The following is a 15,526-nucleotide window of genomic DNA, read 5'->3' as shown; positions in this document are numbered from 1 at the left end:
AAGCAGTCAGGCACACCTGGAGCGACTGGTATTAATGTTGAAATGGAAAAAGTTTTCTAATACAAATATTTGAAAGATCATCACTGTTTGAGTAAAATATTTTAACTTAATAAATCTTTTTAATAACTTGTTAGAATTGCTCAGCATTTACTCTTTATTTTTGGAGAGAATGGAATTTGCATCTGAGAAATGTTGGAACTATTTACTTAAAATGTGTACTAAGAAGGGATTTAAATACCTAGAGTACAGTGTGTGCTTTGGAAATGATCAAATGTAGCATTGATTTGCTGAGGTTCACTTGATTTCTGAAGTAAAAAGACTAAGACTTTTTTGTTCCAAGGACAGTAACAACGAGAAAACATTGAATTTGTCAAGGCAATTTTCTCTAGAGTAAATACTCTTGACAGACTGTTTATTGGTTTGTTCTGAATGAAAAGTGTGATTATTTATAAGATTTCTGTCAATAATAAAACTGATTTTCATTTTTTAACAAAATTGGAAAATCCCCAAGTATTTCACTTCTGCATCTTGTCTCCACACAATTTTTTTTTTTAAAATCATATTTTGTTTTCCTGTGTCTCTGACATGTTAAACACATAGTTTGAAATGCCCAAAAATATTACATTTGTTCTTGATGTAAATGAAATTCTATGCTTGTAACACGTTGAGGAATCACTGAATTTAGCAGAGAACTGACTGCAAATTAGAATTTAAACTGTCGATGTAAAACAATGTAAATAAGAAGCAAAAAGCAAGCTACTGGAAGAACTCAGTGGTTGAACATCATCTGTGGATGGAAACGGATAGATGGCGATTTAGGTCAGGACCTTCAAGACTTGAAGAAGGATCCTGACCCAAACCATCGCCTATCCATTTCCCTCCACAAATGCTGTGTGACCTGCTGAGATCTTCCAGCAACTTGTTTTTTGCTCAAGATTACAACATCTACAGACTTGTTTCTCCAGTGTAAATAAGAAGTTCACCAATTGTAGAAAGTATTCTGTGAAACGGGACCAAGAAACATGAGCGACTGCTAATTGCTGGAATCTGGAACAAACAACATGCTAGAGGAATTCACCAGGTCAAGCAGCCTCTGAGTGAGGAAAAGAATTGTCAAAGTTTTGGGTCGCAACCCCGAATCAGAACTCAGAGGAGAGTGAAAATAGCCAATATAAAGGGAGGACCAGTGGCAAGACGGCCCAATGAGTGATTGGTGGACAGTGGAAGGGTGAAAGATGACAGGCAGCTGGAGCCAGGTAGAGGTAGAAGGAAGGGGAAAAATGGATTTGGGAGACAGAAACAGGTGGGTGATAGATGGAGGCAAAGAAATTACAAAGGCAAACGGAGCCATGGAGTAGAGGGTGAAGGTGAAGAAAGCTGCTGAAGAGAGATAAGCAGAAACATAAAAAGCTAAAAAATATAGTGTTGGAGCAACTCTGCAGGACAGGCAACATTTGTGGAGGGAATTAATTAGTCTGAAGAGGAGGCGCAACCTGAAACATCACCTATCTGTTCCCTCCACAGCAGCCTGATCCGCAGTTACTCCAGATTGCCCAAGATTCCAGCATCTGCAGATCCTTGTATCTACATAAAAGACCACGACTGCTGAATTCTGAGAAATAAGGAAGATGACAATGGGAACCCTTCGGGGAGAGATGGGCAGATGGAAGCAGAACCAGATGGGGGGAGGTGGGAGAAGTATGGATGGTACCATGACGGGGACAAAAGTGGTGATGAGGCGGTAGGGATGACAAAAATGGGAGGCAGGAAGAGGATCGGAAAGAGAGTGGGTGGGGGAAGGGAGAAGAAATCACACAGGAGGTAGGGTTACCTGAAATTGGAAAATTGAAGTTGTTGGTCAAGCTTTGTGAGAGGTCTCCCAGCTGTCCATTGGCAATGGATTTCACACAAATCCAACAGCAGAGCACAAACTGGCTGCAACTCCACAATGGTTAGGCTTGGAACAGGAAGCTTATTCATTTGAATTGGGATGAAGGATATATCTATTTTCCTTGACTGCTTTGTATAAATGTTTTTTGCTTTGTATTTGTATGTATAGCAAAATAAAACTGTTAAAAATTATATTAATTTCTGAATGTTACTGAATAGCAACTGGCAAAGCCAGTAGGCATGATTCAGCCTGCTGTCAGTTTTTCCAGTTAATTTGGGAGCAGCATTTGTTCTAGCCTCCCAACTCAATGACATTACGCACTAGAGACCCGAGTTCAATCCTGGTTACGGGTGTTGTCTGTACAGAGTTTATACGTTCTCCCTTTGACCATGTGGGTTTTCTCTGGGTGCTCTGGTTTTCTCCCACTCTCCAAAGATGCACAGATTTGTAGGTTAATTGGCTTCAGTAAAATTGTAAATTATCCCCAGTATGTAGGATAGTGCTGATGTACTATTGCTGGTCAGAGTTGAAAGGCTGAAGAGCCTGTTCTGTATCTCTAACGTATCTACATCAGAATAGGTCCTGCCATTGTATAACGCCTCTTGATGCAATAAGCAACCTGCCGTAGGAACTCAGCGGGTCAGGCAGCATCTGTGGGGGGCAATGGACTGACAACATTCTAGGTTGGGGACCCCTCCTCAGACTCAATGTTGTCTGTCTGTTTCCCCCAAATGGTGTCTAACCCCAACCCCCATCCCCGAGTTTCTCCAGCACTAGGCATTTTCCCCTCAAGATTACAACATCTGCACTCTCTTTGTCCCTTAATTTTGTTTTAGAATACTTTTGAGCAGCAAATTTGCATTTGAAGTTCTGAGAAAGGTTGTCCTAAATTAGTATGAATAAATGTATTGAGCAATGGCAGTTCACCACAGGCAGCACGTTCTGGCCCAAATGGTTTGCTGCAAAATGTTGCTGTGACGTTTATCATACTACGAGTCTGTTTAGCATGCATATTATTTTCCAAATAAAAATTAATTCTAATGGGGAAAATGATTTTCCACTGTGTCCACCACATTGTTGCTTTGTTTCTTTCAATCTTTTTGTCACCTGCACTTGTGCAAACTTTTTGTAGATTGAAACCAAATTTAAAAACCAGTCAAATTGAGGAAAGAGGTTTTATTTTTTTGATTGGAAGTCATGGCCTCATTTTTAAACCGTGCGTTCCCTTTCTAGAAAGGGTCATCCTTAATTATATTCGAAGAGTTACTTGACTTGATTGTCATTGCTCAGAAACATACTGGCAAATTTGGTTCCTTAATTTTTAAGATAAGCAGGTATGGGAACAATATTGTTTTGAAGATATTGTAAACAAATGGTCCTGTGGTTTGTTTTTCTGATGTAAGACCTCATTGGTAATAAATAGTAAATTAAAAAGGAAAGCAGGCCTTTTCAAAAATATTCCAAATTATTTCAGTGTTACTTTGATTATGATTATAATTTTTATTCCTGCTTGCTCCTGTGTTTAGTTCTAATACATATGATTTTGATGTTTGACCAAAATATTTTCAATTGAAGTACAATGATTTATGTGATAGACATCTATTAAATACAAAATTTTAATACAAGTATTGAATCCAAGATTGTGAAGGGTGTAAAATTTTATTTTTATTAACTAATCGATGCTTCTTACATTAGTAAGCTGTCTACATGGAATTAGAGTAATCGATACTAAAGGAAACAAGCTGGGACTGAAGGAATTATTCATCTCTTCATTTAGACAGGTACATGGATAGGAAAGGTTTAGAGGGATGGCAGCTGGGACTGTTGGAGATGGGGCATCTTGGGCGGCGTTGACAAGTTGGGCCAAAAGGTCTGTTTCAGTGCTGTATGACTCTGTGACTCTATCTCGGGTCTAATAATACAATGAAGAATACCACGGTAACACCGGACAAAATATACACGGTCGTCAAGTCTCAAAACAGCGAACTCTGTCCTATTTATCATCGTCGATGAAATAAATCAAGCTATATTCGGGCGGCCACGGTGGCGCAGCAGTCAAGTTGCTGCCTTACAGCACTTGCAGCACCAGAGACCCGGGTTCAATCCTGACTATGGGTGCTGTCTGTATGGAGTTTGTACATTCTCCCCGCGACTGCGTAGGTTTTCTCCGAGATCTTCGGTTTCCTCCCACATTCCAAAGATATCATATCATATCATATCATATATCATATCAGTACAGGTTTGTAGGTTAATTGGCTCGGTGTATGTGTAAATTGTCCCTAGTGTGTGTAGGATAGTGTTAATGTGCGGGGATCGCTGATCAGTGCAGACTCGGTGGGCCGAATGGCCTGTTCCACTCTGTATCTCTAAACTAAAAAAACATTTCTCCCCCCTTCTCACCTTTCACCTACACTCGTTCCTCTAGCTTCACAATTTAAAATTCTTCAATTCTTTAATCTCACGCGTAATTTTTCATCTGTGACCTTTGTCGAACCATCTGCATATCAAAAATCCCCTTCACCTATATCCATCTACCTGCCAGGCTTTGTCCTTCTCCATCTTTCTTCCAACATTCTTTCCCCCACCTACAATCAATCTGAAGAAGGTTCCCAACCCAAAATATCACCTATCCATGTTCAAGAAAAAAAACTGCAGATGCTGGTTTAAATTGAAGGCAAACACAAAATGCTGGAGTAACTCAGTGGGAGAAGAAAGAAGAGCTTAATAGCTCGGAAATGCTTCTTCCCCACTGCTTTCCGACTCCTGAACCAATCATTTCTTGCATACCCAGTTCCTTCCCCTTAACTCTACCATAGTCAGTTATTCTATTATTATACTTTTGCACATGCACCATCCTGCTATTTTTATACTCTTATTTATTGCAGTATTTATCATGTATACTGTTTACTCTGTGAGCTTCATATGAACAAAGAATTTCATTCTACCCTGGTGTACATGACAATAAACTCATTTATGAATCGCATCGGTTTCTCAAATCACAAATGAGGATTGCTTATTTTCCATAAAATTAAGAGTAGCAAAGAAATGCTGTCTGATGTAATCCCATTGATAGGCTTGGCAATGGAAGGATTTTTAATAAAATTTAAAATATAAGGCATTGGTTGGCAACAGCAGCAACATTGCTGTTGAGAACACATCTAAGCATGAAAATGCACTGGTACCAAGGAAGATTTCCTTTGGATGGCGCAAGCATGAAGAAATTGAAAATAATAATATTTTTAAATTCTGAATTCTATGAATAAGGAAAAGATTGGAAGAAATTCAGCAAAGAAAAATGGTTCCAAGGAATAGCTTTGTTGTGCAGGTAGTTATTAATTATCAGCTACGAATGAGTGATGGGAAGAGGGAAATAGGAATTAAACATAACAAATAAGGGGAATGTTGGGTTGCAAATTAAAGATATCGACAAGAAAGATTCAAGAATAATATCTTAATTCAACTCCTCAACTGTTGTCCTCCCTCTCCCCCATCGTTTGGGGTGATTGTTTAACCTGATTTTCGAATTAGAAATACTTAGATGCAAAAAAGGAATGTGTATTTTGTTAAATACCACTTTAAAGAAATAAGAAACCATTGAACTTGTTTAGCTGAAAGAACAGTTAGGTAGAAGATGAGAAGAGTGTGTTTAAATGAGTAATTAACATGCCAGATGATTAAAGACTTTTTCTAAATAGAATACCAACCAAATTAAAAGTGGATTAAGAGTGGGGAGTGTGGTAGGTGAGTATACTGGTAGTAATGATTTGGTGGCTATAAGGGTAGATATAGTGTGGAAACTATCTGTAGACACTGTAGAGGGTGGAATCACAATTGAATAGTCCTGACTCTTGTTTCTAACTCTGCTAGTTTTATAACTGTTAGCAAGAAATATAGCATTGGTCCACAAGTTAGTATGCTAATTTGGGACAAGGCCAATATTGGAGGTATGAGGCAAGAACTTTTAAGGTTGATTGGGAAAGTCCGTTGGCAGGTAATGGATGGCTGGCAAGTGGGAGGGGTTTAAAAGTAAGATAGCAAGAGTACAGGGCAACGTGTTCCTGTTAGGGATAAGGGTAAGGTTGACAAGTGAATAGTTCCTTGAAAATAATGTCACAGATGGACAGGGTGGTGCAAAGAATATTTGGCATGCTGGTCTTCATCAGTCAGGGCTTTGAGTATTTGAGTATGTTGCAGTTGTGCAAAATGTTGAGCATAAGAGACTGAAGCGTGATACTGGTGTATGAAGTCAAAGGACATAAATAAGGTGAATGCATAGTCTTTTTCCCAGGGAAGGGGAGTCAAAAACCTGAGGGGATGGGTTTAAGGTGAAAAGGAAGGATTTAAATGGGATCTGAGGGGGCATCGTCTTCATACAGAGGGTGATGTGTATATGATATGAGCTGTTGGAAGAAGTGGTTGTGGCAGATACATTGCAAAGTTAAAAAGATATTTGGACAGGTACATGGACAGGAAATGTTTGGAGGGATATAAGCCAAACACGGGCAAATGAAACTATCTTAGATGGGCATCTTGATTGACATGGATAAGTTGGGCCAAAGGGCCAGCTTTTGTGCTGTACAGTTTTTTACTTTTAACTCTCTCTTGGGTACATGTATTTATTAGATTTTAGCATTTTTCTTGCCAATAATGATTATCTGAAAAATAACAATGTCTTGCTCCTTGCTCCATTTACGCAGATTAAATTTGGTATATGTGCATTCAATATTCTTTAATGGAAAACAACCAATAGCACCAATGTTCCACCAACAACCAATATTCTTTAATGGAAAACAACCAATCATGAGTAAAAGACAACAGGATTGCATAGATTTCAGTTATGGATGACCACTTAGAGTTGGCTTATTTGCTGAAATAATGATGAATGCTGCTTTGTTCAAACTTGAAAGCTAATGACAAGCAGCTTTCTCAGCAGCTAGAAATAAAAGCTCTTCATTTCACTTCCATGTTTATTCGCGTAACATTTTGGCTACAAGATAGAAAATAATGGAAAATAATGGAAAAGAATGTGTATTAACCTATATGTTAATTTAGCCAATTGTGTTGTTTTCATTTTAAAATACAACTCTTAACTGTTCATAGTTTCCATTGTCTAAAATCTGGAAATTTACATAAATTTGTTGATGTTTTATGTTGGTGTTATTTTCAGTTAAATGTTTCCAAAGATTGCCTGTGAACGTGAAACAGAAATCTTGGACTCTCTTTTGCATTGCTTTGTTTATCTTAAGGAGGGACGGTAGTGGGGGGGGGGGGGTGTTTAGGGATAGAGGAGGGCGGAGGGAATATGAGGGAGGGAGGGGGTAGAAGTTGGGGGAAATTATTGGAGAGAGAATTTGTTTGCAAGAAAGCAGAAAGAGGGATGTGGATGGCTCTGGAGATGTGAGGTGGCAAAATGGATTGGGAGAGCAAGGTTTGGAGCAATTTAATGTTTGGCAGGGAAGTAGGATCTTCATCAGGATTACCTGGATTTGCAGGCTTTGAGTTACGGGGATAGGCCGGGACATCTTTCTTTGAAGCTTAAGAGTCTGGGGAATGATCTTGTTGAGGTGTACAAGATCATGAGGGAAATGAACAAAGTGAACTTTCAGTCTTCTTAGGGTAGAGGATTCTAAAACTAGAAGACGCAGGCTGAACATGAGAGGCGACTAAAGGGGCAATCTTTTCAGTCAGGGAGTAGTCCATATCTGGAATTAACTGCCATAGGAAGCTTTTAGAAGTGGAAACATTTATGAATTTCAAAAGACCTTTGAACCATAGAAATGGTTTAGAGGGCTATGAGACAAATGCAGGCGAATGGGACTATCCAGAATGCTAACTTAGTTGGCACAGACATGATGGGCTGAAGGGTTGTGTCCATGCTGTACAGCTATATGACACATCTGTTGATCAATTTTACCATCTTCAACCTGAGAGAAAGCACTCTTTTTAGACTTTGAATACATGTGGAACATATAAGAGTTTGGCATGGACTGAAATATCACAGCAACAGTTAGGGTTCTACTATCTCCATGCAAGTAGTAGTTTATTTTTATTTACTGTTCAATTGTAGTAATGATTCTTAAGTAAATTGATTTTCAGTTTTTAAATAATGGTGCATCCTTGAGTTCAAAACCAAGAATAGTTTATATAATTTAAACTATCCAATTTCTGGGCTTAGGATGTCACGTGTATATGAAATTGTAAATAAGACAATAAAAACCTAGATCTAAATGTGAGGTAGTTTCAACATTGGAACTTCATAACAATCTTAATAATGGCAAGAAAACTTGTTTAATGCTGCCCTATTTGGTAGGTTTTGGATATTAGACTTTGACACATGATTGCCTTCAATAAATAACTATTATATGTTATAATATGTTTTCTAGTTCTCTCAGGTCAGACACACCACAGTCCTCTGAAGCGTTCAGTATCTCTTACCCCACCAATCAATGTGCCAAATCAGCCTCTAGGTCATGGATGGATGTCTCATGAAGACCTGCGAGCAAGAGGACCTCAGTGTATTCCATCAGTCCATGCCCCTCTCTCCCCACAGAGTAGTGTTGCTTCTTCTGGTAGCGGTGGGAGTGAACATCTTGAAGATCAAGCAGTGACACGTAACACATTCCAAGAAGAGAGCAGTGGCATGAAAGGTGGGTAACTGTTCTTAGAATGGTGTTCCTGAAAACAGTATATAGCTGCAAATAAAATCCAAAATGGAGAGGTAATGTTCTTGTTTCATCATCATCGCTGATCTGTTGTGTTTCTTGATGCAATGGGGAATTCTGCATACTAAGGTTTTTCACTGTAATATTCATTTGGATATCTATGAAGTACATATAATCTGTTGCCATATTTTGATAATTTACTGGACATTTGTCTCGAGCTCAATTTAAGATAGTTAAAGAGATGTCGGTGAAGGACATTCCAAGCAAAGCATTTTTTAAGTAACTTATGGTGACTATCTTTTGATTCATTAATAATATTTATTTTTCAATCATCTCCACAGTATCAGATAAGAACATGAGATTATTTTTGTGGCCAAAGTGTTTAATATATCTCAAAATTCTAACAGATGGGATAGAACAAAGAGAGCATTTTATACAGATAACTATGCAAAAATTGTGAAATCGATAGTATCAATTGTCTAGTTCAGCAGGTCTAGAAAAACAAGTTTATGGAAGTTAGACTTTTATTCTTGAGGATAAGATCCCTAGTTTATGATAAAATCCAGCACAAAATTGTGGGCAGACTGAAAATAAAATTGAGGAGAGTCATTCTGGTGGTGTAAACCATCTCAACAAAATAGCTGAAAGCAACTTGATGTAATTGTATTAATTGTGCAAACTTGCATTAAAGTTTATTCACATGATAACATTTATGAAGCTAAGGTGGAACTTATGGGTGCTTATTGCTTTAATGTGACAGTTAATAAAACTACCCAAATGGTTTGAAGCTTGAGTCTCAGATCAAACTATATTATTAGGAATATGAATTTGAGTGTTTCTATTGTGGAAGAAAGACCTGCATTGAGGAGCAATGAAACATGCTGAAGTGCACTATTTCTTTCTGCATTAAATTCAGACATACATTGTAACCAGAGGTATGCTATATTCTGTTGGTATTACAAGAGCTATGCTTAAGTAAACAAGTAAATGTCATTTTTGGGTCTGAAAAATTGGACAGAATGACAGTGACTTTCACCAGCATGCAAGTGCTGATTATTTTGGGCTTCAGATAATCAATGCATAAGATTTAGGAGCAGGACCAAGCCACCTGCCCTTTTAAGCCTGCTCCACCATTCATCAAGATAATGGCAGACCATGTACCTCAACTCCATTTTAATGCATTATTCTCCTAAAATACAGAAATCTATCTCTCTGTTTTGAATGCAATCTTTAACTTACACGTGCACAGGATTCCAGAGACTTGCTAAACTACAATTACAGAAAGTTATGCCTGTGGCATTCCTGAATGGCCTGCTCCATATTCTGAAACTGAAAGCTCATTCTCAGCTCGTTGGGCAGAACAAAAATCCTAGTGTCATCAAAAGCATCTATGCAAGGATTTTGCATGGATGCTTTTGATGACACTAGGATTTTTTTTAATTTCAAAGAGAAAATTCCTCGTTCTAAACTCTGGTGTTTAGTCTTTCTTTATGCAACTAAGTTGTCATTTAGTGCATCTTCATTACATTCCCTCTGTGACTAGCATTCACCTGTTCAGAAAAAAGACCGTCTTCTCGAGGTACGATCTTGTCACAACTTTATTTATTTACTCAAATCTTCTCTTAAAACCATTGGCCTTGTTAATTCTTGCTGCACCTAACTTTGAACTCACAGAGATGTGTGTACAAGGACACCTAGGTGCCTTTGAACATCAATATTTTCCAAAATAAATCCCTGATTTTCTGTGTTGTGCACTGAACTTGACGTTTCATTTATTCACATTTATTTAATCTGTCTTGTTCTCCAACTCGTGCAGCTTTTCTATGTCTATTGAAGCCTCTTCACAACCTCCTCCTTCTTTGCAATACAACTTTGTTTTGTGTCATCAACGAACATGGAAATATAACATTTTGTCCTCGTACTTGGATCATTGATAGAGAACGTGAATAGCTGGGGCCTAAGCACTGATATATGTGAGCTTGATAGAGCTCTTAAGGATAGCGGAGTCAGGAGGTATGGGGAGAAGGCAGGAACGGAATACTGATTGAGAATGATCAGTCATGCTCACATTGAATGGTGGTGCTGGCTCGAAGGGCTGAATGGCCTACTCCTGCACCTATTGTCTCTTGTCTATGTGATGTCCCACTAATAGCAACCTAGCTATCTGAGAAATTGATTTCCAGTTTATAGCTTTGGCTTTTAACCCATTTTCAGTCCATGTAAATATGTTTACATTGTGTGCTATTGTTATTGTGTTAATGTGTGTGCTATAACCTTGTTGCCAATAACTGGTGCTCACAAGTGTAAGCTAAACAAACAATTGCAGAGTACCTGCACTTTGTCTGCACCAGCCTTCCTGAGCATGTAAAGTTTAGACACTCCTTCCCATTCCCACACCAACCTATCTGCCTTCTCCACTGCCACACTGAGGCCAAATACAAAATAGATTAGTTCCACTTGGCCAGCCTACAGCCCAATGGGATGAACTTTGAATTCTACATTATCAGCTAATCTACTCCTGTGTTTCCTCACCACATTAACCCGTCCACTCATGGTCTCACTCCCTTTGGTTATTCTTTCACATTGATGTCATCATATCATATCATATCATATACATACAGCCGGAAACAGGCCTTTTCGGCCCACCAAGTCCGTGCCGCCCAGCGATCCCCGTACATTAACACTATCCTACACCCACTAGGGACAATTTTTACATTTACCCAGCCAATTAACCTACATACCTGTACGTCTTTGGAGTGTGGGAGGAAACCGAAGATCTCGGAGAAAACCCACGCATATTTACTTTGGCATCTGTGAAGATTGAGCATATCCAGGAGGATTCTCTCGAACTTCTAATGATGAGCTATAGAAAGTATAGCTGGGACGCATCTCAGCCTGATGTGGCAACTACTTTGCTCTCAACTGCCTGAACTTGTAGAGAGTTGTGAATAAAGCCCAGTCCATCATAGACTCGTCACTTCCTTCAATTCAGTCCACCTTTACGATGCCTTGCATCAGGAAGGCTGGAAGTATCACCAGGGATGTCTGCCACCCTGGCCAATCCTTCTTCTCCCTTTGACCTGGAAAAAGATGTAGGGGCTTGAAAGCCTGATGCCCAGACTTCAGAACAGCTTCTTCCCCACTGCTATCAGACTCCTGAATCAATCAGCTCTTTCACACTCCTTTCCTTGAGGTGCTGCCATGTACTCTTACATTTAACTTTACCTAATTTGGTTTTACTTTAATATCTTTCTGAACTACTTTCAGATTACATTACATTCTTGCACCATTTTGCTGTTTTGCGCTCATTGGTATATTGCTTTTGTATTTATCATTTCTCTATATGTGAGACATATGTGAGTAATAAAATTCAGTGCACCCTGGTGTTCATGACAATAACCTAATCTGTGTCTCTTGTGACTTCCGGTAAGTTATTATTAGCAAGCAATGACTAAACAACCCTGACAACTGAATGTTTGGGAGGAACATTATTCTTGGCACATTTATCTTTTCAGGTTTAAAAATTATATTTTGATGGCGCAGTTTTGGTTTTTGGAATAAAATTTCACCAGCTTTTTTATTGTCAGGTCTGGTCTTATTTTATTGTTATGTCACATTTTATTGCCATGTCATATTTCATGTCAAATTTCATGTGCAGCTCATCTCATACCGACCGACTAGGGACAAGTCTGAGTTTATTAAGCAAAATCAATAAGTCAACAAACCAAATGGATCTTGTTCTGTATAGTAATAAAACTGGGACAAACTAGCAATAATTAAGTCTGAAGCCCACATTGTTTTTACTTTTGATGAATTGTCTTTTTAATTATTGTAATTAATGTTTGTCTTTTTAATTATTTACCTTGTGTCTGGAAAACTAAAGAATTATTTTTTAAATGCTGCTATTATTCTATGGTGTAACAGAAGAATAGAATCAAAGAAATTTCAAGCACAGGGGGTTCATTTTAGCTTTTTTGCCAAGAAAGATTATTCAGACTACTACTTTCGAACCCATGATCTATGATCCTGTAATTTATGGCAATTCAAGAACCGAGCAAAATATGTCTTAAATGGGCGGTCAAGTTGCTGCCTTACAGCACCAGGGACCCAGGTTTGATCCTAACTACGGGTGCTTGCCTATACGGCGGTTGTACGTTCTCCACGTGACCTGCGTGGGTTTTCTCTTGAATCTCCAGTTTCCTCCCACACTCCAATGATATACTGGTTTGTAAGTTAATTGGCTTGGTATAATTGTAAATGTCCCCAGTGTGTGTCGGATAGTATAAGTGTGCAGAGATCGCTGGTCGGCACGGACTCAGTGGGCTGATAGGGCTGTTTCCATGCTCTCTCTAAACTAAACTAAACTATATAGGGAATGCCTTCACCATATTTTCAGCTAATGAGTTCTAGACCACCATTTTTGAGGGGCAGAGGAATAAGCTTTATGTAATTTGATCTTTTGCTTCAATATTGAACCGCTTGCCCTGTACAGCTCAGGAAATTGGGCAATTGGTGTACATGGTGTCTATTGTTTTCTTGGTTGATGTCATGGAATTGGGAGTAATTCTTGAAGAACATTTCACAAGATTCAACTGAGTTACAGATATATAATCACTTTCATTATTTGTGATTGTTTGCAAAAATGAGCTGCCTTTTCTGTACCTGGAGGGAAATTGAAAGTAAAAACATTTAATAATTTTAAACATTTAAATCCTGCAATTAAGTCATGTCTGTGAAGCATTTCACTTTTCTTCTACCACTTTTACCTCTGTGTACTGCAGTTCATTGCTTTAATTGAGGTGTGCACTTAGTTTGATTCATGGCCTCTGCTGTCAAAATAAGGCCCGGGTAGTGGCGTCCACTATCAAGAGACGCAAGTCTTGTAATAGGTAGGCTGTGGAGGCCAAGGATTTGGGAATGTCTCGGGTGGGAGTACGGCCCAGGGAATATCTCAGACCATCTACCTCACAACAGAATTACCAATTTATTTCATGACAATTGAACAAAACCTCTAAAAGCAAAGGATCTAACTCTGAGCCTCTTGCCCCTCAATCTTCTGGTCATTAAATTCCAGTCAATTTTACCCTTGACTTTCAGGCATTGAGTCAATTTTAAATACAATATGCCAATTTCCTTTGAATTCCAAGTGCTTTAATGTTTCAGATCAGTACATCATGTGGGGCCGAGTCATACTCTTGGTGAAAATCCATGTAGATCACAAATTTGCGACTTGATATTCCTTTAATCTTCTCAGATTCAAGCATGTTAATCAGGTAAGATGTTGCCTTAAGCTGGTGGTAGTTTGATTAAACTGCCCATCTAAATTAATTTTGCAGTCCCTATATACACATTTGCTAATGGAATCAAGTCAAAAGTGTTGAATTGTTATATGTACCAAAACAAAACAATGAAATTCTAACTTGGATCAGCGCAACAGGTTTGGAAATACAGCGCTCAATGGATAACATTATAAACAAAAAAGCCAAAAAGGTAGTTCAATCATGTTATTTAAATAATCTAAATACTTCCCCAAACTTGTATCTGTACTTAGTTTCTTTTTCGATCATATCTGCATTGTCATACTCCTGTGTCGAGTCCACATTTACATACAAATTGATTTATTTTCGCTTTAAAACTCTTGTCTGATATTATATATTTTAATTGTATTCCCCCTTTAAACCTAATTGTTAATATTATTGATAACAAATCCTTCTCTTCATATGGATATGAATAAATTGTTTATGATATTTTAATTTTGATTATTACTCAAGTCTGCCATCTAATAATAATAATATATTCCTTTATTCGTCCCACACCGGGGAAATTTACAATCAGTATACAGGTGGTTCCCGGCTTACGATGCTTTGACTTACAACATTTTGACTGCGATGATGCAAACGGCAGCGACCCGTAGCGAGCCACAGCTTGCTTCCGGCCACGTGGTCGCGTGCATTAAATGCATTTCGACTTACAATATTTTCGGTTTCCGATGGGTTTCTCGGAACGGAACCACATCAGAAGCTGAGGAGCACCTACTTCAATCTTGAATAGAAGTTCTCTGTGGAAAGAATAATTCAAAAATTATTGTTCCATCAGAGGAACTATTAATGTAGCAAATGCCTAATTTGTTCTTTTTAACTTTATTTCCCAAATTTGAAGTTGTGAAAGCTCATTGAAAGTGACAGTGTACTGCTTCCTACCTTAAGCACCTGTACAGGTTACAAATTCAGTGGTTTTGTTATGGTTTCATTATTATCACGTGTACCAGGTACAGAAAAATGCATTTTCATTGGAATCTATAGAACTTCAGATCTCAGCTGTGAAACCATAACTCGGTAAATGACAGACAATAGCAATGATGCGTACTGTTGTTTGTTGAAGATTGTAATGTATGATGTTTGTTGTTAGCATGAGCTGTTCATAAATATTGATAGCAGGAGTTGACTTTGAAAGAGCCAGCAAATTATTGTCATTCAAGTTAAGGGGCAAAGTTTTAATGTAGTCATATGACGAGTCTATTTTCTTCAGACAAATGGAAGACAATGGCACATTTATTTGCAATTTCTACAGTCAAAAGAGTATAGTGGTTCTTATACAGGATCTTGCAAAATCTGAATTTTACTTTCAATACTTGAGAGCTGATCGAAGTCTCGTATTAATGTGGAATTGGAAGAGTCCATGCCAGGTGAATTCAAGACAAAATAATTGACAAATCTTCTCTTGTCACTGGTTAAACAAACTCGGATATAAATTGGTCAGCATAAAGGTATGAGATGATCAGCACAGAATTTACATAAATTTTTATTATATTTACAGAATACTTTATTGATTTGGCTTCAATTCCTATTAACAAGTATGCCATGTTGTTTTTGCACGTACTAGTAAAGGACTTCTAGAAAATACTTTGTTCATTGTAAAAGCTAGAGAATGATGAAATACGTCTCAGAAACTGGTCCTTCAGAATACGTCTACC

General features: G+C 38.1%; 2 protein-coding genes across 6 annotated transcripts in view; one reads left to right on the top strand and one right to left on the bottom strand.

The window, feature by feature from the left end:
- gmfb (glia maturation factor, beta) overlaps positions 1–15,526 on the bottom strand; it is a 449,169-nt gene that overhangs the window by 93,050 nt on the left and 340,593 nt on the right. The window lies entirely within an intron of this gene.
- samd4a (sterile alpha motif domain containing 4A) overlaps positions 1–15,526 on the top strand; it is a 112,166-nt gene that overhangs the window by 39,590 nt on the left and 57,050 nt on the right. For 3 of the 5 annotated variants that reach the window (XM_078406660.1, XM_078406659.1, XM_078406661.1), the window contains exon 4: positions 8,275–8,538. The exons of the other annotated variants lie outside the window; for them this stretch is intronic. In XM_078406660.1, coding sequence (XP_078262786.1) covers positions 8,275–8,538 — 264 coding nt within the window. The remainder of the gene's footprint in view (positions 1–8,274; positions 8,539–15,526) is intronic. 5 annotated transcript variants of the gene reach the window in all.

The sequence above is a fragment of the Rhinoraja longicauda genome, chromosome 10 (genome assembly GCF_053455715.1).
Source record: "Rhinoraja longicauda isolate Sanriku21f chromosome 10, sRhiLon1.1, whole genome shotgun sequence".
NCBI classification, from domain to species: Eukaryota; Metazoa; Chordata; class Chondrichthyes; order Rajiformes; family Arhynchobatidae; genus Rhinoraja; species Rhinoraja longicauda.
The sequence above is the reverse complement of the archived record's forward strand: the minus strand, read 5'-3'. Positions and strand labels throughout refer to the sequence as shown.